The sequence below is a fragment of the Nycticebus coucang genome, chromosome 7 (assembly GCF_027406575.1).
Source record: "Nycticebus coucang isolate mNycCou1 chromosome 7, mNycCou1.pri, whole genome shotgun sequence".
Lineage (NCBI taxonomy): Eukaryota > Metazoa > Chordata > Mammalia > Primates > Lorisidae > Nycticebus > Nycticebus coucang.
This window is the reverse complement of record NC_069786.1, coordinates 126,749,626-126,770,848: the sequence shown is the minus strand read 5'-3', so window position 1 is coordinate 126,770,848 and position 21,223 is coordinate 126,749,626. Positions and strand designations below refer to the sequence as shown.

At 36.2% G+C, this 21,223-nt stretch overlaps 1 protein-coding gene across 22 annotated transcripts in view; it reads left to right on the top strand.

The window, feature by feature from the left end:
* Positions 1–21,223, top strand: part of TRIP12 (thyroid hormone receptor interactor 12) — a 147,880-nt gene that overhangs the window by 97,333 nt on the left and 29,324 nt on the right. For 10 of the 22 annotated variants that reach the window (XM_053596386.1, XM_053596398.1, XM_053596395.1 and 7 more), the window contains 14 exons: positions 148–309; positions 1,974–2,042; positions 2,141–2,306; positions 5,386–5,503; positions 5,619–5,775; positions 7,865–8,018; positions 9,248–9,476; positions 9,780–9,898; positions 12,627–12,834; positions 16,277–16,377; positions 16,612–16,786; positions 17,673–17,814; positions 18,944–19,135; positions 20,358–20,509. In XM_053596386.1, the coding sequence (XP_053452361.1) occupies positions 148–309; positions 1,974–2,042; positions 2,141–2,306; positions 5,386–5,503; positions 5,619–5,775; positions 7,865–8,018; positions 9,248–9,476; positions 9,780–9,898; positions 12,627–12,834; positions 16,277–16,377; positions 16,612–16,786; positions 17,673–17,814; positions 18,944–19,135; positions 20,358–20,509 (2,144 nt within the window). Of the gene's footprint in view, positions 1–147; positions 310–1,973; positions 2,043–2,140; positions 2,307–5,385; positions 5,504–5,618; positions 5,779–7,864; positions 8,019–9,247; positions 9,477–9,779; positions 9,899–12,626; positions 12,835–16,276; positions 16,378–16,611; positions 16,787–17,672; positions 17,815–18,943; positions 19,136–20,357; positions 20,510–21,223 lie in introns of all 22 variants that reach the window. The other 12 variants (XM_053596385.1, XM_053596393.1, XM_053596391.1 and 9 more) reach the window with 3 other exon arrangements.

Sequence of the window (21,223 nt, the reverse complement as noted above, 5' to 3'; positions counted from 1 at the left end):
ATTTAATGTTAGATTTTCGGTCCACTTCTGTACAAGCTCCTTATGTGTGTTATTTCCAAAGTGATTTGCTAGAATTTTTGTAGTTAACTTTTTTTTTAATTGTTGAGAAAGAATTTTTCCTCGCCTTCACAGTTTTTTATATTTTAGGGTGGTTTGGCAGACTGCTTGCTGTACCTAGAGTTCTTCAGCATAAATGCCCAAAGAAATGCACTAGCAATTGCAGCCAATTGCTGCCAGAGTATCACACCAGATGAGTTTCATTTTGTGGCCGATTCCCTCCCATTGCTTACCCAAAGGCTAACCCATCAGGTAAAATATGAACTTATTTTATGTCATAACAAATTTTCATTACTTTTTTAAAAAATGATAATTTTCAATTACTGTTTTAAATCTTCCAGATGGATATGTGTATTTGAAAGTGTTCTGATACATGTTTTTTTCCCATGTTACATAGTTGTGAACTGCATTAGGACATTGTATAAAATTTTGGTAGTTTACCCAAATAGTAATTTATATGTTTGATATTTTCAGCTGTTTAGACTTGAAGACTTTGTTATTTCAGCATTGAGTGTTTACTATGTGATGTGATCAGAATTCCTTTGGAAAGAGTTAACTGTTCTTTAAGGTTATTGGAATAGGTAGATTACGACAGGACGATTAGGGTAAGACCAGAAGAGATGCTAGACTATTCCAAATAGACATGAGAAGTACAGTGTGGGGCTGTCTGGAGTTGGCAAAGAACAAGAACAATTATCTGGGAGAAGCAATCAGTGGACCTGGTTAATGCAGGATGAAAATCAGGGAACAGGGTGGGTTGGAGGACCAGAGCATGAGTTGAGTGTCAAGGTACAGAGAAATTGTTTTTGTTTTTGTTTTCTTTAAATGTAAATTAATATTTTAAAGTGTTTGCTGTGGAGGTTTTTAGAAATCTGGCTTTGAAACTGCCATTATAAAGTGTACCCTGGGGCAAGTGGGGTACCTTTTTTTTTTTTTTTTAAGTAGGGGATTTATATAAGATAAAATAGTAATGATCATTGAGTCACTCCAGAGTATTTTACTTCTAAAATGATGAAGACAAAGTAGTGCCATTCTATTTTTAAAACATTTTTAAAATTTACTTTTGAAAATACAGTAGACTAAGATAATCTTTCCTTTCTTTAGGGTAAAAATTTGTTCTGTAGTTGATTTTGATAATCAGTAGTAGCATATGAGGTTCTTCTTTTAGAAATAAGAATCAGAAGTTAAATAGTTGGCCAATATTTGAGCACTCTTTAAGAGTGACATAGTGACAGCAAAGATGCAGTTTTTCATATAACATCTATATTATTCTCCTTTTTACAGAAGCAAGTCTGGGTTTTACATATGAAGTCACCTTATAAATTAGGAAAAAACAAGAACTGTCAAAACTTATGTAGCCAGTAAAATGTTCTTTCCCTTATTTTGAAGATTACGTCAAATATTTTCTCAGTGGGACTACTCTAATTGTTCATAGTGACTACAGCAAATCATTTTTATAGTGAATCTCTTCTAGCTTATTTTTATAGTGTAGACACAACTCTGTCTATTTTTAACTTTATCGATAAACTTATGGTTCATGCACTGTACTGTTTCTAACTTTGTAGTAGTATATACATACTTAAACATTTTAACACTTTTAAAGGAAACTAGGATATTTAGTATATAACATTTGTTTGGGTATTGAGATTATGTAAGAACAGCGTTTGTTCTTCCTTTTCTTTATATTTGCTTTTATCCATTTTATGGAGGAGAGATGTTCTTATGGTACGATTCTCTTTGCTTTGAAACTGGTACACATGTGACTGACTGGACTTTGCTTAGGCACATTTCTATTTTGAAAGCTCACATCTGCTAATTGAGCTAGCCTTAAATTTGGGATTAAGAAGAAAAGGTAATATGCACAACAATGGAAATGTTTTCTACTACTAAACTTGGGTTTTCTTTATAAAAAATAGGACAAAAAATCAGTAGAAAGCACTTGCCTTTGTTTTGCACGTCTAGTGGACAACTTTCAACATGAGGAGGTAAGTAAGCATCTGGTCATATTTTTATATAATTACTTAATTTTTATATAATTACTGAATCATGATGTAACAGTGTCTTTTTTCTTGTGTTTTTGAAGAATTTACTCCAGCAGGTTGCCTCCAAAGATCTGCTTACAAATGTTCAACAGCTGTTGGTAGTGACTCCACCAATTTTAAGTTCTGGGATGTTTATTATGGTAGTTCGCATGTTTTCCCTGATGTGTTCCAACTGTCCAACTTTAGCTGTTCAACTCATGAAGCAAAGTAAGTGCTAATTTTATTATTCTACTTGATGCAGGAGAAGTGGCTTGCTGGTTCTTTTTTTTTTTTTTTTTTTTTTTGGTTTTTGGCCGGGGCTAGGTTTAAACCTGCCACCTCTGGCATATGGGACCGGCGCCCTACTCCTTGAGCCACAGGCACCACCCCTGGCTTGCTGGTTCTTTAATAAGTAAAGTCATCATAAGCCAAGCAGGTAGAAGAGATTTCCAATATCACAGGCACTGGATAATAGAGAAGAAAAATGTTAATATGTAATAAATATTTGGGCAGTGTATTAGTATTTCTAGCATACAATTTTTATGAATATAAGTTTACCTTTGGTAGTTCTAATAATTTTTACATAGTGTTAGTTATGTAATGATCCTTCATTAGGAGAATTTGTATATTGTCAATAACTGCTTGTCTTTAGTGTGTATGTGGTCTTTTCCTTTTGTGTTAACGTTTGAATGCTTCTTCCCTCACAATAAGTTGGAACTTATTTACACTGATGATTGTCTTTGATGTTTGTTACTTTGGTGTTTTGTAAACCTTTTACAACCTAACCCAATGTGCCAGGAATAAAATTCTCTTGCACTACTTTGCAGTTGACCCTTCCTCTTCTTAAACGTTAGACTTCACATGTTTATGTCAGAAAGTGATGGGGCTTCAGAAAAAACATCCATATGTTATGATTATTTCTAGTAGGTCAATTCTGCGTGGAGCACCTGTAAAATTCTAACATCTAAAGATGTTACCTTGGGGTCAGTGATGGTATTCAGTGATGAAGGAACATTTGGTCCCAGTGTCTTTGACAGTATGTTTAGCAGTACAATATTTTTGTGTTTGAGAAACTCAGTTGTATGTTTAAGCGCATTTCTTGTGAATTAACACATTGGCACAGAATTTTGTAGAAAAACAGAGTTGTTAAGGTGATTAATTGGAAAGATTCCTTGTAAAGCATTGAGTCCTTCCCAAATTTGGTATTCCAGACAAGAGCTTTGAGTGTTCCATGAACAAAATGCTCTCTACCTAAATAATACTGAGAAAGATTTAACTCCTTCTTGGGTAGTAACAGTGTACTTTACTGAATTCTTTGGACTCTTTGGACTTTGCTTAGTTTGATGTTTCCTTCAGTTAGAGTACAGATTATTTTTTTGTCACTGTACATCTTGTTACATATAGTACATTCCTAAAAACCAATTTGTGAAATTGCTGCCTTTTATTGATTTTTAACATTTTGCAGTCTTTTTCTTTGAATATGGTGAAATTTATACGTCTTTTGCATCTTCCTGGAATTTGGGTACACATTTATTGTATGGCAGTGTTTATTATTACATTTTTATAGTTTCTATCTATGCAGTATTATAGTTTCTATCTACAGTAATATCACAAAGGAAACATGGACCTTTCGTCTTCATGTCATTGTCGTTCTCTGATTTCTTTTTTTTTTTTTTTGGTCTCTTTTGGCCGGGGCTGGGTTTGAACCCGCCACCTCCGGCATATGGGACCGGCGCCCTACTCCTTGAGCCACAGGTGCCGCCCTCTCTGATTTCTTAAATAAAAAATCAATCTGTAAAATGTCCCATCCCATGTATTTGCATTTCTTGATAAAGCAATGTAATTTTAAAAAAACTTAATCACTATTTGTGAACTTTTTATGAGATAAGGATTTAACTATCTGCATGTCTCTATACAAATCAGTGGTGGTTATTTTCCTTGGTAACAGAACTTAATAATTATTGTGCAAACATTTTATATGTATATTTTATATATGTATAATATAGGAACAGACACATCACAACTACGAAAGACCCAGGTCACTGTTTTATTTCAGCTATTAGAATGACTGAAATATGGAGACTGAAGCCCCTTCCGCTCACATCAGTACTTTTGAATAATTGCCATGCCTAATCCTCCATTCTGGGAATGGAAACTATAGTAGAAAGCACTTTAATTATCTTTGTAGAAAGGTGGCCCGCTGTCAGTGCTACATAGGTAATGGCTTTCCTGATCAAAATCCAGTCAGATCAGATCCTTTTAATTGCTACATTTCATCCTTTCTGCACATTTTCAGTATGTCTGAATCAAGAATAAATACATGAATATATGTTGAAAGCACTTTGGTATGAAGTATGATAATCTTTAAGGAAAGTACTCAAAAGAGTAGGGCACTGGCCCCATATGCCAGAGGTGGCAAGTTCAAGCTCAGCCCTGGCCAAAAACTGCAAAAAAAAAAAAAAAAATTCCCAAAGTTTGAGGTAAGAAGAAATTGTGACTAGATGAAGTCCCCAGAAAGAATTTTTTTTTTTTTTTTGAGGCAGAGTCTCACATTGTCCCCCTCAATAGAGTGCTATGGCGTCACAGCTCACAGCAACCTCAATCTCCTGGGCTCAAGTGATCCTCTTGCCTCAGCCTCCTGAGTAGCTAGGACCACAGGCACCTGCCATAACGCCCAGCTATTTTTAGAGACAGGGTCTTGCTTTTGCTCAGGCTGTTCTCGAACCCATGAGCTCAAGCAATCTATACCCACCTTGGCCTCCCAGAGTGTTAGGATTACAGGCGCGAGCCACCACACCTAGCCCCAGAAAGATACTCTCCAAATTTCTTTTTAGGTTTTTATTATAGCTTATGTGAGTTTTTTACTTTAATTTCTATATTATAGCTGAGCGCAGCGGCTCATGCCTGTAATCCTAGCACTCTGGGAGGTGAAAGGGGTGGATTGCTTGAGCTCAGGAGTGTGAGACCATCCTGAGCAAGAGTGAGATTCTCTACTAAAAATAGAAAAACTAACTAGGCCTGCTGCCGTATGCCTGTAGCCCCAGCTACTTGGTAGGCTGAAGCAAGAGGATTGCTCAAGCCCAAGAGTTTGAGGTTACTGTGAGCTGTGATGGCCACAGCACTCCACCCAGGGTGACAATGAGACACTGTCTCAAAAAAAGAAAAGAAAAGAAAAAATATAATTTCTATATTATGTTGCTTTATGAAAAAATGGTTCTGATTATTTTTCCCTTAGGGAATGTTTGCCGTTAAGTAAGATACTATAACTAGTTTAATAGGCTTTTGTTTTTTGTTACTGGTTTTACAGACATTGCAGAAACGCTTCACTTCCTCCTATGTGGTGCCTCCAATGGAAGCTGTCAGGAACAGATTGATCTTGTTCCACGAAGTCCTCAAGAACTGTATGAACTGACATCTCTGATTTGGTAAAGATTAGGTTCATAACTTGTGGTTCATGTGAGGTTATTTTTCTTTAGACACCTAACATTACTAATAATTCATGAAGCTGCTTACTAAAATAATTGTACTTCTTGTTTTTAGCGAACTTATGCCATGTTTACCAAAAGAGGGCATTTTTGCGGTTGATACCATGTTGAAGAAAGGAAACGCACAGAACACAGATGGTGCGATATGGCAGTGGCGTGATGATCGAGGTCTCTGGCATCCCTATAACAGGATTGACAGCCGGATCATTGAGGTAGTAGTTTCATCGTACCGTTTAAATATGTCTATTTTGGTGGAGAGTGGGGGCAGGGATGGAATCGGGAGGTGGTGGATATGTGTACTTCAGTATGCTCAGTTTTGAATTAACTCAAGATTCTCTCATTTTGTCTCCTGAGAACAAGGTCCTCATTTCTGTTCAGGTCAGAAAACATGATGTTCTAGTCCTGCTTCTGCTGCTAACTACCTGATTGACTTGGAGCAAGTAATTTAAGTTCTTTGTTCCATAGTTTCCTCATTTCTGAAAGGAAACATTGGATTAGTTAGGCTGTATGTTTCCAAAACGTATTTCTATCTCCTATAGAAAAGAAATCTTCCACAAGCAAAGATTTAGATAAAAATGGCTGCTTCTGTGTATATTTTAAGAGTAAAAAACATGGAAACAAATTAAATATCTCACTCTATGTGAATGAATAAGTTGTGATACATATATAGGCTTGAATATAATCCCAATAGTAATGGGATAAATTTTAATGACATAAAATATGATGATTGTTGACAAACACAAAGTACAAAATTATGTCAATGTTTTTTGGAAATCAGCAAAATAAGTGAAAGATAAACACACAGGAGAGGAATATACCAAAATGTTAACAGTGATTTTTTTTTTTTTTTTTTTTGTGAGTTTATGTATGATTTTTAATTTTATTTCCTGACTTTTACTAGGTTTACACTGAAATCGTTTTATTTTATTTTTGAGACAGTCTCACTATGTCGCCCTCAGTATAGTGCCATGGCGTCCCAGCTCACAGCAACCTCAAACTCTTGGGCTCAAGCGATTCTCTTGCCTCAGCCTCCCAGGTAGCTGGGACTATAGGCGCTTGTCACAACACCCGGCTATTTTTTGTTGCAGTTGCCCTTGTTGTTCAGCTGTCCCAGGCCAGGTTCGAACCTTTCAGCCTCAATGTATGTGCCTGGTGCCCTCACCACTGTGCTACAGGCGCTGAGCCTTGAAATATTTTAAAAATTAAATCAGCATAACATTGCCCTAGCTTTGAAGTGTTGCTTACTGCATTATTTGAGATACTGTCAGTCATTTACTAATATTTTTAATAGGTGAGATACTTGTGTTAATGTATTTTCTAGTTTTAACCTTTGGTATTTGACTTAACATCACACTTCTTGGATAGACATTCTTCTTTAATGATGTCTTCCACCAGTTTCTAAAAATGAATTTTTGAAAAACTTTTAAACCATTGGCTTACATTATAAAATCGAGAGTTCTTAAGATGAAATCTGAATTCAGAGCCAGCTTCTATGAGGAAGTTGCTTTGGTCTTGTATTGTTAGCCTAGCATATAAGCAGGCCAAGGCTACTAATGATCCTGGTTTTGAACTCTGAGCATTCTTCTTTTTAACATTTTCCTGATATTACATCTTTACTGTTGGCTTACTTTCTCATATGCACTGAGGATCTTGTCTTCCATTCAGCGTAGGAGTTCCAAAAATTGGACTCTGTTGTAAGACTATTCTGCCACTTCTATGGGCTGTCTAAACTCAAGCCAACCATGGTACTCAAACTCTCTTCATTTAGATATTTCTGTATATTGTGCGCAACCCTGGCAATGACTTTAGTTCTAGTTTTGTATCCTTCAATCTTAAAATCTTGTTTAATAAGAATTTTATAGGATTATTTTGCTTAAAGGAGGATTTTGGGGAGGAGTTGCTTAAGAATCCATCATGTAAATGTTTTTAACCTATGGTTCTAAGATTTATGGCTAACAATTTTTTTTTCTATCAGCAGTATCTTAAAAGCTTTCTTAGTACAAATATTATCTTTATGTCAGTGATGCCTATAAGACTAGATCTTTGATCAGGATTTTACCTGGATTTATTTCTAAGGGTGCCTGATAGCACCTGAGGTGTATATTTGTGCTTAATTAGAAATGACTTATTAAATGAATTTTTCGTATCTGTGCTATTAAATTATTCATATTTTGTTACTTCACCATCTAAGGCCTGATGAAATAAGTATGTAAGATAGCATTTATGGAAGGTCCCTGCTGTGTCTTAAGGTAATAAATTTCTCCATGTTTATATTCAAGGTTTCTCTCTCTTTGCTCTCAGGCAGCCCATCAGGTCGGTGAGGATGAGATAAGCTTGTCCACTCTGGGACGAGTTTATACTATTGATTTTAATTCTATGCAGCAAATCAATGAGGACACGGGAACAGCACGTGCCATTCAGAGAAAACCTAACCCCTTAGCCAATACTAACACTAGTAAGTACCTTCTAGGTTGAAAGAGTACTACGTTGTCATGTGAGTTAATGCTCTGTTTGCATAAAAATTGGTTCATTGATAATCCTTTTTAACTTTAGACAGCACTTAACATAGTCAAATAACTTGTAATTGTTTTGGTGGTTGCTTTCTTTTCTTTCTTTTCCTTTCCTTTTTGTTCTTTTTTTGAAATCGTGCTCCTTCCTTCATGAATGAGCTGCTATTACTTACAGATATCTTTTACAAGATTTTTTTACATGTATGATGTCCTGGGACTCCACTTAGTAAGATTGGCTTATGTAGATCCATCCAGTCATTAGTTCTTTCTAACCTTTTATTTTACCTTCCTGCCAAAATTCTCTTGATTAATGAAGAACAGATGATAGTGATCCCCCACCTCCACTTAAGTTTCTGACGTTTATCTGTCCCCTCAGAGATTTTATTGCTTTTGCGTGTCTAGTCTAGAGCACAGAGGTCAGCATACTTTTTCTAAAAAGGGCCTGATAATAATTACTTTGGATTTTATAGATCATACGAGTCTGTATTTTTACATTGTAGCCCCAAGTAGCCATATACAACATGTAAACAAATTTACAAGTTGTATTCTTTTTTTTTTACAGTTTTTGGCTGAGCCGGGTTTGAACTCCGGCATATGGGACTGTTGCCCCACTCCTTTGAGCCACAGGCACCACCCTACAAGTTGTATTCTAATAAAATGTTATTTATAGAAACAAGTGGTGGACTGAATTGGGCTTGTGAACCATACTTTCCCAACCTCTACTACAGAGCTCACATTTTATCAAAATTACCCCTTTCCTACAACTGATGCCACTAAGCAAAGTGACAGGGTTACCTTCTTTATGCATTTTACATGACTTTTGAAAAATACTGTCTATTTCTTAAACTCTGCTTACTTGGTTAGTATTGAAATTTCTCCAACATTTCATTGAATATATATTAATAAAATAAAGTACAATGTGGTGATACCTTGTTATCTTTAGCTGACCAGATTAGTCAGTGGTTTTCCAGCTGGCTGAATTTTATCTTAATGGTGCCTTTAGTATTTTTGTAAACTCTAGTTGATCACATTAGATAAGTTAATTTGTTTTGTAACCAAAAAATATTAATAGCATTTTTAATTGCAGTGACATTAATGCTTTATGTTTATGTGTTTCTAATAAAGTCTGTCACTTCAGGATTGTACTTTTGTTTTTTTAATATATATATAACAGGTGGATATTCAGAGTTAAAGAAGGATGATGCTCGAGCACAGCTTATGAAAGAGGATCCGGAACTGGCTAAGTCTTTTATTAAGACATTATTTGGTGTTCTTTATGAAGTGTATAGTTCCTCAGCAGGACCTGCGGTCAGACATAAGTGCCTTAGAGCAATTCTTAGGATAATTTATTTTGCGGATGCCGAACTTCTGAAGGATGTTCTGAAAAATCATGCTGTTTCAAGGTGTGTTCATGAAAATAGTAACATTTTAGAAATTCAAGTCTGCAAGTAATTTCAGAAATATCTAAAGTAACAATACAGGAAAATAAACACAAAAGTTTGGAGTATCTTGCACCCTTTTTTTGTCTATTTATATTCACACACCACTTTTATATTATATAAAAGTCAAGTCTTTAAGGTAAATTTTTGTTTTAACGAAGTGGTTTCACGACAAAAATACTTTGCTTTCAAATTTAAAGTAGTGTGGCCAAAAAAAATGTACTAAATTCAAGCAACGTTTTATATACAAGTGCTTTCTTTTTTTAGTCACATTGCTTCCATGCTATCAAGCCAAGACCTGAAGATAGTTGTTGGAGCACTTCAGATGGCAGAAATCTTAATGCAGAAGTTACCTGATATTTTTAGTGTTTACTTCAGAAGAGAAGGTAATGTCATTCGTGATAATAAATTAATGATCCTTTAGTTAATACTTTAATAGAAATATAGTTTTAATCTAAGAACAGAAACTTCCAGGTTTTTTAAATATGACATTTATATGCATGTAACTCTCAAGTATACAGAGAGGGTGTCTTTTGTGTATCTGTTAATACATGTGTGAGATTCATTATCAACGGATAGGATTTAAGTGTGTATGGGCCAAAAGCAATCGTGTGTATGATACATACATAAGCGTACACATCTACACACAATTGTAATATTCAGAGCACATTTGACTTCTGCAATTACAACAGATAAAAGATAGCAGACATAATGAGTATATATTGAGTATTACTGTTTTAATAATTTTTTTTTTTAATTAAGATGTTCATACATTTTTTTGTGTGCTCTCTCTATATACGTGTGTGTATTGGTGTGTGTGTGGCTGCCCATGAACATTCTTTCGGTAAAAGTCATATCAGTAGATCAGAGCAGCTCTAATGTTAGAGTGGGTACATAATAGACTGTTTTAAGGCTTGGAACAATCTTTCAGAATGCAATTCATAGTTACTCAGTTTATTGCATTTGAATGTCAAAATCAACCTAACACACGTGGTACTCCAGTGTTCTCTTTTCAGAGATCTTAAAGATAAAACTGTATAGCTCATTCAGGTGTTTTATCATTTCTAAACCTATCAAGATATTAATTTCTTAATAAATTTCTTTATGGTTCTTCTATTTAACAGTACTAGTGAGGTCTTGTGAGGATTTGGGAAATAATTATATTTTCCCCTCAAGTAATCTTTAGCTTTGTCTTCTTTCTTAGAGACAGTCCTAGTTCTTTCTGTATGGAATCTATTTTCTCTTTTGATCACCTTTTCTTATATTGGATCCTTATCTTGGAAATGCAGTAAATGTGCTAATAATAGTATTGAATAAAATGGAAAGAAGTCTTTGCTATTTAGAATTAATTTTGCTCAAATAATAAGTTTCTTTAATGGAACAATATACAGTTACATGAAAGAGGAAAGCAAATTTCCCCCATTTCCCAAAGACAACTCTTGTTAAGACATCAGGTATAGATACAGATAGACATTTTCTGTACTCATACAAATATCTTATTTTCCATTTCATATTGTCTTTGTTTTATACACATACACACACACATATTTTTTCCTGTTTTTCCTCGTTCTGATTGTTCCACCTCTCTGATTTGAAGTCTATCAGAATTACTCTTTTCGGACTGTTTTTTTTTTTAACTTTGATGGGATCAATTATACCTTCATATTAGGTGTCCCACCCCTAAATAGTTAAATACCTTGTATGTTGTGAGGTTTATGGCAAAATCTTGATTGGTTCTCTAGCCTTGTGTCTGGTTTGATCTTGCTTACATTGTAACCCAAAGCAGCCATGAACAACATGTAAACAAATTTACAGGTTTGAGGTTAAATGTCACTTTCCCCTGAAGGTCTTGCCTTCTAGAATTGTTTAGATCCTCTCAGTAAGTTCCAGCAGTGCTGTATTTTATTTTTTTCTCATAAGCACATCACTCTTCATTGTAATTTCTTATAAAATGTGTCTTTTCTACTAGTCAGTAAGTCCCTGAATGTATTTGTCTTGTCCCTTTCCTTACTCTTAGTACCTAGCATATAATTACATCAAATAGTATTTATGTAACACACGACAGAAGTTTAAATTCATTGTGACACCTTTCTTTTCTTTTTAGTAGTTTGCTGTGTTATTACTATTTTAAAGAATCTAAAGGAGAACTAGACTCTTCTGCAGAAAAATGTGAATATGTGCATATTACTCACATAAATTCATCCACAGGTTTGCCACAAATTTTACCCAGACTGATAAACACACACCTTTGTGTACAATTGGTAATTCATAGACATACATCTTCATATACATATCCTCTTGTGATTCTAGCCCAGATAAGAACCTCTTCCTCAGAGGTTTTTGTTCAGCTCTTCCTACCAATCTCCATGGATATGATAGTCACTGACCTTCAATAGCTGGCAGTTTTCATTTTTGGTAGCAGTGTTACTTGATCTTATAATTTTGTAGCACTTGAAGTTAACTAATGATTCTAGGCCTTTTCCTCCCCTTCTAGCTATCATGCCACAAGATATGCATTGTATTTCTGTAATCAGTGTTTTCTGTTTGTTTTGAGACAGTCTCACTATGTTGCTCGCCCTCGGTAGAGTGCTGTAGCATCACAGCTCACAGCAACCTCAAACTCTTGGGCTTAAGTGATTCTCTTGCCCCACCCTCCCAAGTAGCTGGAACTACAGGAGCCCGCCACAACACCCAGCTATTTTTATGTTATAGTTGTCATTGTTGTTTCGCAGGCTCAGATTGGGTTTGAACCCGCCAGCCCAGGTGTATGCGGCCAGAACCCTAACTACTGAGCTACGGGCAGTGAGCCTGTAATGTTTTTATAATGAGTACTTTGAACTTTTGAGTAGGACTTTCTAACCTTGTTAAATGTCATAAAATCTGGTTTTGAAGAGCAGAAGACATTCCATATAAATATTCTTTTTTAACTTTGAGTTTTCATATTCTTTCTCCAATTTAAGTCAAGTTGAAAACTCTGTCTCTTAATTTTTTTCCTATTTGCTAATTATTTTTTAGTTACTTTGTTTGTTATTATTTGGGGATTTTGTAATGTCAGGGAGGTGGTTTCTGTCCCCTGATTAAAACTGACTTCTTTTCATCTTTGTTACTAAAAAGGTGTAATGCATCAAGTAAAACACTTAGCAGAATCAGAGTCTTTGTTGACAAGTCCACCAAAGGCGTGTACAAATGGGTCGGGACCCTTGGGATCCACAACGTCAATCAGCAGTGGAACGGCCACAGCTGCTAGTAATGCCTCAGCTGACTTGGGATCACCTAGCTTACAGCACAGTAGAGATGATTCTTTAGATCTCAGCCCTCAAGGGTAAGTGAGAGTTTTCTTGTGTCTTTTATGCTCCTTGCCTTTAGCTCTACTTTGGTGGGTAAGACTCCTACAGGAAGTAAAATGGTGAAACATTAGAGTATACATTTTATATTTTTCCATCCATGTTTTATTCAGTGTTTAATGGGAATGGGAAGAAAGCATTTATTGGAAAGTTACTGTATGGCACTGTGTTTAAAAGAAATACAAAGGATGTATGCTGTTCTCATTGATATAAAAGGGACCTAAGTTTGAGAAACACTGGTGACTTGCACAGTTTCATATACCTATATTACAGATGTAGGACTTGAGCATTCATTCTGGTTCTGTAATCTTGCTCTATTTATACCACATTTGATATACCTTTCAGATACCTACATAGTGATTTGGTGGAAAAAATTAGAAGGTTTAAGACAGAGGTCCTCAAACTTTTTAAACAGGGGGCCAGTTCACTGTCCCTTAGACCGTTGGAGGGCCGGACTATAGTTTGAAAAAAAAAAACTGTGAACAAATTTCCTATGCACACTGCACATATCTTATTTTCAAATAAAAAAAAAAAACAAAAAACAGGAACAAGCACACCGCCTTATGTGGCCTGCGGGCCGCAGTTTGAGGACCCCTGGAGGATATGGAGGCAAACCTCTGATTTTTCCATTTACCTTTTTGGGAGGATCTTAAGGAAAAGGGGCAAGGTCTTGCTCTGTTACCGTGGAGGCTAGAGTGCAGTGGTGCAGTCATACCTCACTGTCACTTCAGACTCCTGTGCTGAAGTGATCCTCTCACCTCAGCCTCCCTGGTAGCTAGGACAACAGGTGTGTGTCACCATGCCTAGCTAATGTTTTTGTTTTTTGGTAGAGACAGAGTTTCACCATGTTGCCCAGGCTGATCCCAATCTCCTGGCCTCTAGCATTCCTCCCACATGGCCTCCCAAAGTGGTGGTATTACAGGTACCACCTGGCCCAATTTATCTTTAATTGGCAAATGGGAGTAAATACTTTGCCTTTTTTTTTTTTGTTTGTTTGTTTTGAGACAGAGCCTCAAGCTGTCGCCCTGGGTAGAGTACCATAGCATCACAGCTCACAGCAACCTCCAACTTTTGGCTTAAGCAATTCTCTTGCCTTAGCCTCCCAAGTAGCTGGGACTACAGGCGCCTACCACAAGGCCCAGCTATTTTTTGGTTGCAGCCGTCATTATTGTTTGGTGGGCCCAGGCTGGATTCGAACCCGCCAGCTCAGGTGTATGTGGCTGGCGCCTTTGCTGCTTGAGCCACAGGCGCCGAGCCAATACTTTGCTTTTAATAAAGGAAAATGGGAGTTCTTAAATACTCTTATTTATCAGCTTTTAATCTGTATTATGCTTTGCCACAAACAATATTACCAAACCCTTAATAGTTTTCATTTTGTTTTTAGAAAAAAATCAAATGTGTTTTTGTTTCTTTGCCAGTAGAAATTTAATATTTCTGGGTGAATGGTACATGATCCAAATTCTGTTCTGAAATTCAGAGTGTATTCAATGCAGTACTCCTTTTTGATCTTTTTAAAATGAAAAATACACCTTGGTACAAACATAGTGATACTTAACAAGTAGCATTTCAATAGTTTGATCCTGTAAACTTGAGGGTAGCCTTGTCTTGAGCAGCTAACCAATGGGGGAGGGAAGATAACTGCTTTTGGTAGCACCTGGTGGCAGTTGGCCATTCTAGCTTAAATATGAATTTCAGCAGTTCTAGGACTCATGACACACTGCAACTTCTAGCATAGTGGCTGCCATGTCATTTGACAGTCTGAAGAGATAGGTCTTAGGGAATTCTGGGGCCTCTCCAGTTTCCTGATTCTGAGCTTATATTCTTCTGCCATTTAACCTTTCCAGCCCCATGCTTATCCCCTCACCCAGCGGTTCTCAATCTATGGGTCGCACCCCTTTGAGGTTGAACAACCCTTTCACAGGGGTCGCTTAAGACCATCCTGCATATCAAATATTTACATTGCGATTCATAACAGTAGCAAAATTACAGTTATGAAGTATCAACGAAAATAATTTTATGGTTGGGGGTCACCACATCATGAGGAGAACTGTATTAAAGAGTTCACAGCATTAGGAAGGTTGAGAACCACTGCCTTCGTTGGTGTAGTATAGTAACCATAAATTATGTAGGGTTTTACTGTGTAATGCGGGCATAGTGCTGGAGACGTCATAGGCACTCTGAATTTTAGAGAACTGTAATGGGGCTCAGACAAAAGCAGGATTTCTGAGCCACTTTAAGTCAAGGAATTGGAGTTGGTTTTATGTTCTATCAGCTGATGATTCCAAAGAGAATAAAGAACCTTTTTTCTTAAAGTGTTTTTAGAGTTTTCAGTGTTTCTGTATCCCAATGTGGTTACAAATGAAGAGTTCATAGTAACTTTATTTGTAAAGTGAAAATAGTTTAATTATATTTTGTATCCTTTGAAAGTTCATTTTGTCTGATCGTCAGGCATATTTGTGCACATTAATTATATTCAGTAGAAATATAGGCTTTTATAAGTCTTCTTCCGCATTTTTTCAGATTTTCCCAATTTTATTTGGATTACAGACCAATTGAATGAGAATGTTTTTCATCTTTTTATGTAACAGTTATTCTAAGAATTATTACTATTTGAAACTATTTCTGTTGTTAAGAACATAGCTGCAGGTGTTCAATTTCATAGATGGTTCTAATTCAGAATAGGTTACTCACACTGTCACTCAGTGTATGTGTGTGTGTGAATAGATAGATTAAAAGCTCACAAAAGTGTTAGTATATGCATTCATTTAGGATGTTAATGTCATTGCTATACCATGCAGTTCCTTTTGGTAGTATATTATAAGCAGTTAGGAAAATGTTTTGAGAATGTGAACACTAAATGCTATGTGTATTTTACTTATTGTCATTTAGGTTAGGAAAGGAACATGGTACTCAGATTAAAGGCATTCTTTTCCTGTTTGGTAAAATACCCATTTCTTTTTATCTTGGTTCTTTGCATATTTGCTTGATACACATTATGTATTGTATTTTATAATAAAGTTGAACACACAGAATTAGCTCTCTTTTTTTTTTTTTTATGAGATTTTTTTTTTTTTTTTTTTCCAGTTTTTGGCCGGGGCTGGGTTTGAACCCACCACCTCCGGCATATGGGGCCGGCGCCCTACCCCTTTGAGCCACAGGCGCTGCCCAAGAATTAGCTCTTTTATTTGGTTTTATTTTTAGTAGCTCAGTATAGTCAAATAGCTATTTTTTTGAACTAGTCATTATGACTGTACACCTCTAGAATGACTGTCACAGAGTCAGCATTAAATAATAAGAAAAATACAGTTAATGGCAATATCATAATTTACTGTTTCTACCATCTTAGCTTGCTTTTTCAATGATTAAAGGTATAAATCAGTGGTAATTACTAAACTTAACCTGTATTTTCCCATGTTATAGTCGGTTAAGTGATGTTCTGAAGAGAAAACGACTACCAAAACGAGGACCAAGAAGGCCAAAGTACTCACCTCCAAGAGATGATGACAAAGTAGACAATCAAGGTAATCCCTCTGATGAAACTTTAGGGGGGGAGGTAAAGGGGAAAGTGATCACAGTTGCAGAAATATACTTCATTAAAACTGCCAGTAGCACTTAAGGTATGCCTGGGTTTCCTAAGGACCTAGTATTAAGAATTCTTTCATTTAATATGTTAAGACTGAAACTTAAGATTCAGTTGTTTTTTATCAATTGTGCTAAAATGATTTAAGCGTAGGTTCTCTTTTTTCTTTTCATAGCTAAAAGCCCCACCACTACCCAGTCACCTAAATCTTCTTTCCTGGCAAGCTTGAATCCAAAAACTTGGGGACGGTTAAGTGCGCAGTCCAACAGCAACAGTATTGAGCCAGCACGAACTGCAGGAGTTAGTGGTCTTGCCAGGGCTGCCTCAAAGGACACCATATCCAATAATAGGTAAAGTCATTATATAGGGGGGATTCTGTGTTGCTTGTGTTCCCATATCCTAAAAACTTACTTTAGCCAATACTTTTATTGTAAGGAGAGGACATATGGGCACAGAACTTGTGTTTATTCTCAGAAGTAGTGTATCTCAAGGATGAGGAGGTGAGTCATGAACCCTGCATCTGACTTTGTCCTAAATCGCAGTCTTATACTTTAACGCTCCTCTCAACATACCTAGCTGGGAGTCATATATGTTCAAACCAGTCAAATTATGTTCCTGGGGAACCTGTTCCTCTACACAAGGAAAAACCAACATTTTCTGTTCACACTCGCCATGTATTCATGATAAATTTCTCTGCCCATTACAATGGAACATAAGGATTGTAGAGGAGAGCTTTTCCCCCCTTTTTTTTAAACCTCTGGGTGTGTTAATATCATACCAACTTGGATAACTTTCTTCACAAATAAGAAATTTTAAAACCTCAAATGCCATTGGGAAAACATGCTTCTTTGGTGGTGGTTCTGAATTTCAGTTAATAAAAATAATAAATGAATTTCTGAAGCTGACTATTTCTAATTTAAGCTGCTGAATTTCATTCGTCATAGGACAATGTAGTTGTGTCTATAATTTAGGTAACTGTCATGTAAAATTGCATTTGGATGAACACTTAGGAAATGGTTATGTTATAAGGTAGAATATTTTGTTTACTATTCACATAAAGACCTGAAATGTATTTTAAGTACCTGAACATTTGGTGAATGTGGAATCTGAATATACTAATATATAAGCATAGGCCAAAAAGGGTTTTAAATGTAACAGCTATGTGCCTTGGTCAGAAGTTATGATATCCGTTGTACACTCACTGAGATGTGAATACCTCCTTTTTCTTACTTTTAGAGAGAAAATTAAAGGTTGGATTAAGGAGCAGGCACATAAATTTGTAGAGCGTTATTTCAGTTCTGAGAATATGGACGGCAGCAATCCTGCACTGAATGTCCTTCAGAGACTTTGTGCTGCAACTGAACAACTCAACCTCCAGGTACTTTGTCCAGTACATCTTGCTAGTCTTTTTCAGTCTCTTCTGGCATCTCTTTACTCCTAATTACTCCTTTCCTTGATGACTGCCTAACTTTTCATGAATTTAGCTATCGTAGATTAGCTTTCTTACCCCACATGTAGCTTTGGTGCTAACATTTCTATTTCTTGTCCCTTGACTGTCAAGTTTTCATCATCCTGTCATTAAGCGCACTACAGATCATCTTTGACTTTATTCCTACGTGTCCCATATTTCTTGTCAAGTGAAGAAACTTTACATATGTCCATTACCTCAACCACATCTCCTTTCCAAGTCCTCTTCAACTGTAGGTATTAATAGTTGATAGGCCTCTCCTTAATTCCTCTCTCCACAGAATCTAATAGTATTTGGAAATGATAGAGGTTTTATAATAATAAATCTGTTATGTTTTATTGGATTCTCTCTCTCTCAGGTTTTTGATGTACCTTGTGCCGTTTTGGCGGTATATATTTTCCAAGAAATTCTTCATTTTATTGAGATTTTGAATGTATAAATTTAAAGCTTTAACTTGTGTCCTTATTTTTATCTGGTATCATAGCCCCTTATTCAAATGTACTGTTAATCTGCTAACAAAAAAAACTTCATTTGAACAAGCAACATAGGTTTAATGTGAAGTGGGTTTTTTTTTTTTTTTTTTGAGACAGAGGCTCACTTTGTCATCCTTCGTAGAGTGCTGTGGCATCATAGCTCACAGCAATCTCAAACCCTACAGGCGCCTGTCGCAACGCCTAGCTATTTTCAGACATGGGGGAGTCTCACTCTTGCTCAGGCTGGTCTCAAACTCCTGAGCTCAAGCAGTCCACCTGCCTTGGCCTCCCAGAGTGCTTCTATTACAGGTGTGAGCCACCATGCCCATCTGAAGATTCTGTTTTCTTAAGTTATTATGGATACCTATCGTTTTGGGTCATGACATATTTACCACAGTCATTTGCACGTAAGAAGATAATTTCCAAAGATTTACTGAGAATATACCACTACTTGTCCCTCTTTTTTAGAGGCATGGAGAATGTTTTGTTTTGGGGAGGAATATGAATTAGGCATGTAGTAAGTACCATTTAAATCATTGTAGAAATACTATTTCCAACTCTTTCAGGTGGATGGTGGAGCCGAGTGCCTTGTAGAAATCCGTAGCATAGTCTCAGAGTCAGATGTTTCATCATTTGAAATCCAACATAGCGGATTTGTGAAGCAACTATTGCTTTATTTGACATCTAAAAGTGAAAAGGATGCTGTGAGCAGAGAGATCAGATTAAAGAGATTCCTTCATGTATTTTTTTCTTCTCCAGTAAGTTATCTAATGAAACTTGTTTATCTTACAAGAACCAGTGTTCACTAATACATGTATTTTCATTCCAATTATGTTTTCCATTAGTTTTTCAGGATATTGAAGAAATTTCAAGCTTGTTTATGGACAGTTGGATTCCTTATACTTAGGGTGTATTGAAATAAATAGTAAAATAGTGAAATGGTGATTTAATGTAGTCCTTGTCACAGTTTCTACGGTGGAAGTATCTCTTCGTCTCTTCACAATATTTGTTTTTTTTTTTTTTTTCTGTTGTTTTCTTTTCTTTTCTTTTACAATATTTGTTTTTCAAGTTATGCATTTTGTAATACCTTCTTTTGGAAAAATAGGCAGACATAGTGAAGGGGAGACATGTTTCCATTTTGTAAAACACAGTCCTAACAATTCCATTCAAGAATACCTTGAACATAATTTGGATTACAAGGCCAGGAGTCAGAGTGGCTCACCTTATCCTCAGTGAGTGAGAGCAATAGGGTAACAACACTTGGGCACTGGAATTAACCAGCATCTTCCTTGTTTCCAACTGCTTAAAAGAAGGAATCCTTGGGAAATTTCCACCTGGATTATCTGTGTAATAGGGTTAAATATAATGGTCCTATATATTAGCAACTCTACTTCACCATGCTCCTGCACTGTTCATGTACATTTGAGTACTGCTTGAATTATTTTAACTTGTGAGACTACCTAAAGCAGACTTAATATTTATTGGAGATTAGATGTATGGCCTTAATGCCATGGTGAAAATTATGTGTCTGTCTATAGTTTCTTATCTGAAACTCTGGAGTTGGGTGGATTTCCAGTGGTCTGCAGCACATTAACATCTCTAGAGGATTGTGAACAGCACTCTGTAATCAGACATGTTAAATATTTTTACAGTAAAACATATGAATGCTTTTATTAAAATAGGTAGATGAAGATTGTGAATAGCCTCATGACTGTTTGGGCTTGGTTTTGCCACCAAATGACTTATGTTTTCATAGCCTTTTGAATTTTAAGAATTATGAATAAGAGATTATAGGCTGTACAAAAAGAGTGCTTTTATTGAGATAATTTGTTTGGAAACATTGTTCATCCAAACTTATCATAAATGATAAAGATGATAGATGAATGATTCTCTTTTGTAAAATTGCTTATTCAGTTTTGTTGAGGAGTGTTCCATTTTCAGAAGGCTTTGCTTACCCTATTGCTTTATTTATAACTTCAGCTTCCTGGAGAAGAGCCCGTTGGAAGAGTAGAACCAGTGGGTCATGCACCTTTGTTGGCATTAGTTCACAAAATGAACAACTGCCTCAGCCAGATGGAACAATTTCCCGTCAAAGTGCATGATTTCCCTAGTGGAAATGGGACAGGAGGCAGGTAAGGCCCATTGCTGGGGTATGCCCTTGTCACACTGGACTTTGGTACTTTCATTGAGATTATGAAATTATGAGATTATGCCCTTGTCACACTGGACTTTGGTACTTTCATTGAGATTAAAATGATACGAGGTCTGGTAAAGTCTTGGTCTGTCCCAAAACATTGAGCTGTAATGACTGAGAAATCGAGTACTCTAAAGAATGAATCGAATGCTTTTTATCTTTAAAATCATACTATGTGTCATAAGGAGGACATTTTAAAAATATATATAACTCAGTGATTATGTGGGTACCTTGTGATACAGTTTTCCTTAAATTGTTACATTATAACATGTAAAGCTTCTCAAAGAATTTTATAGATGTACACAATAAAATATTTCTATTTTGTGCAATTGTGTTTTTTTAAGTTGAACTAGCATTTAAAGTTCTAGTAATTTAATGAAAGTTTCTATTTCTTTGAACAATATAATAGTTTTAAAGACCCATATTATAAGAAAGAATTAATTATAAAAGTTAAAATTGTGTTGGGCGGGCTGCGTCTGTGGCTCAGTGAGTAGGGCACCGGCCCCATATACTAAGGGTGGCGGGTTCAAACCCAGCCCCGGCGAAAACTGCAACAACAACAAAAACTAGCCGGGCGTTGTGGCGAGTGCCTATGGTCTCAGCTGCTTAGGAGGCCAAGGCAGGAGAATCGCCTGGGCCCAAGAGCTGGAGG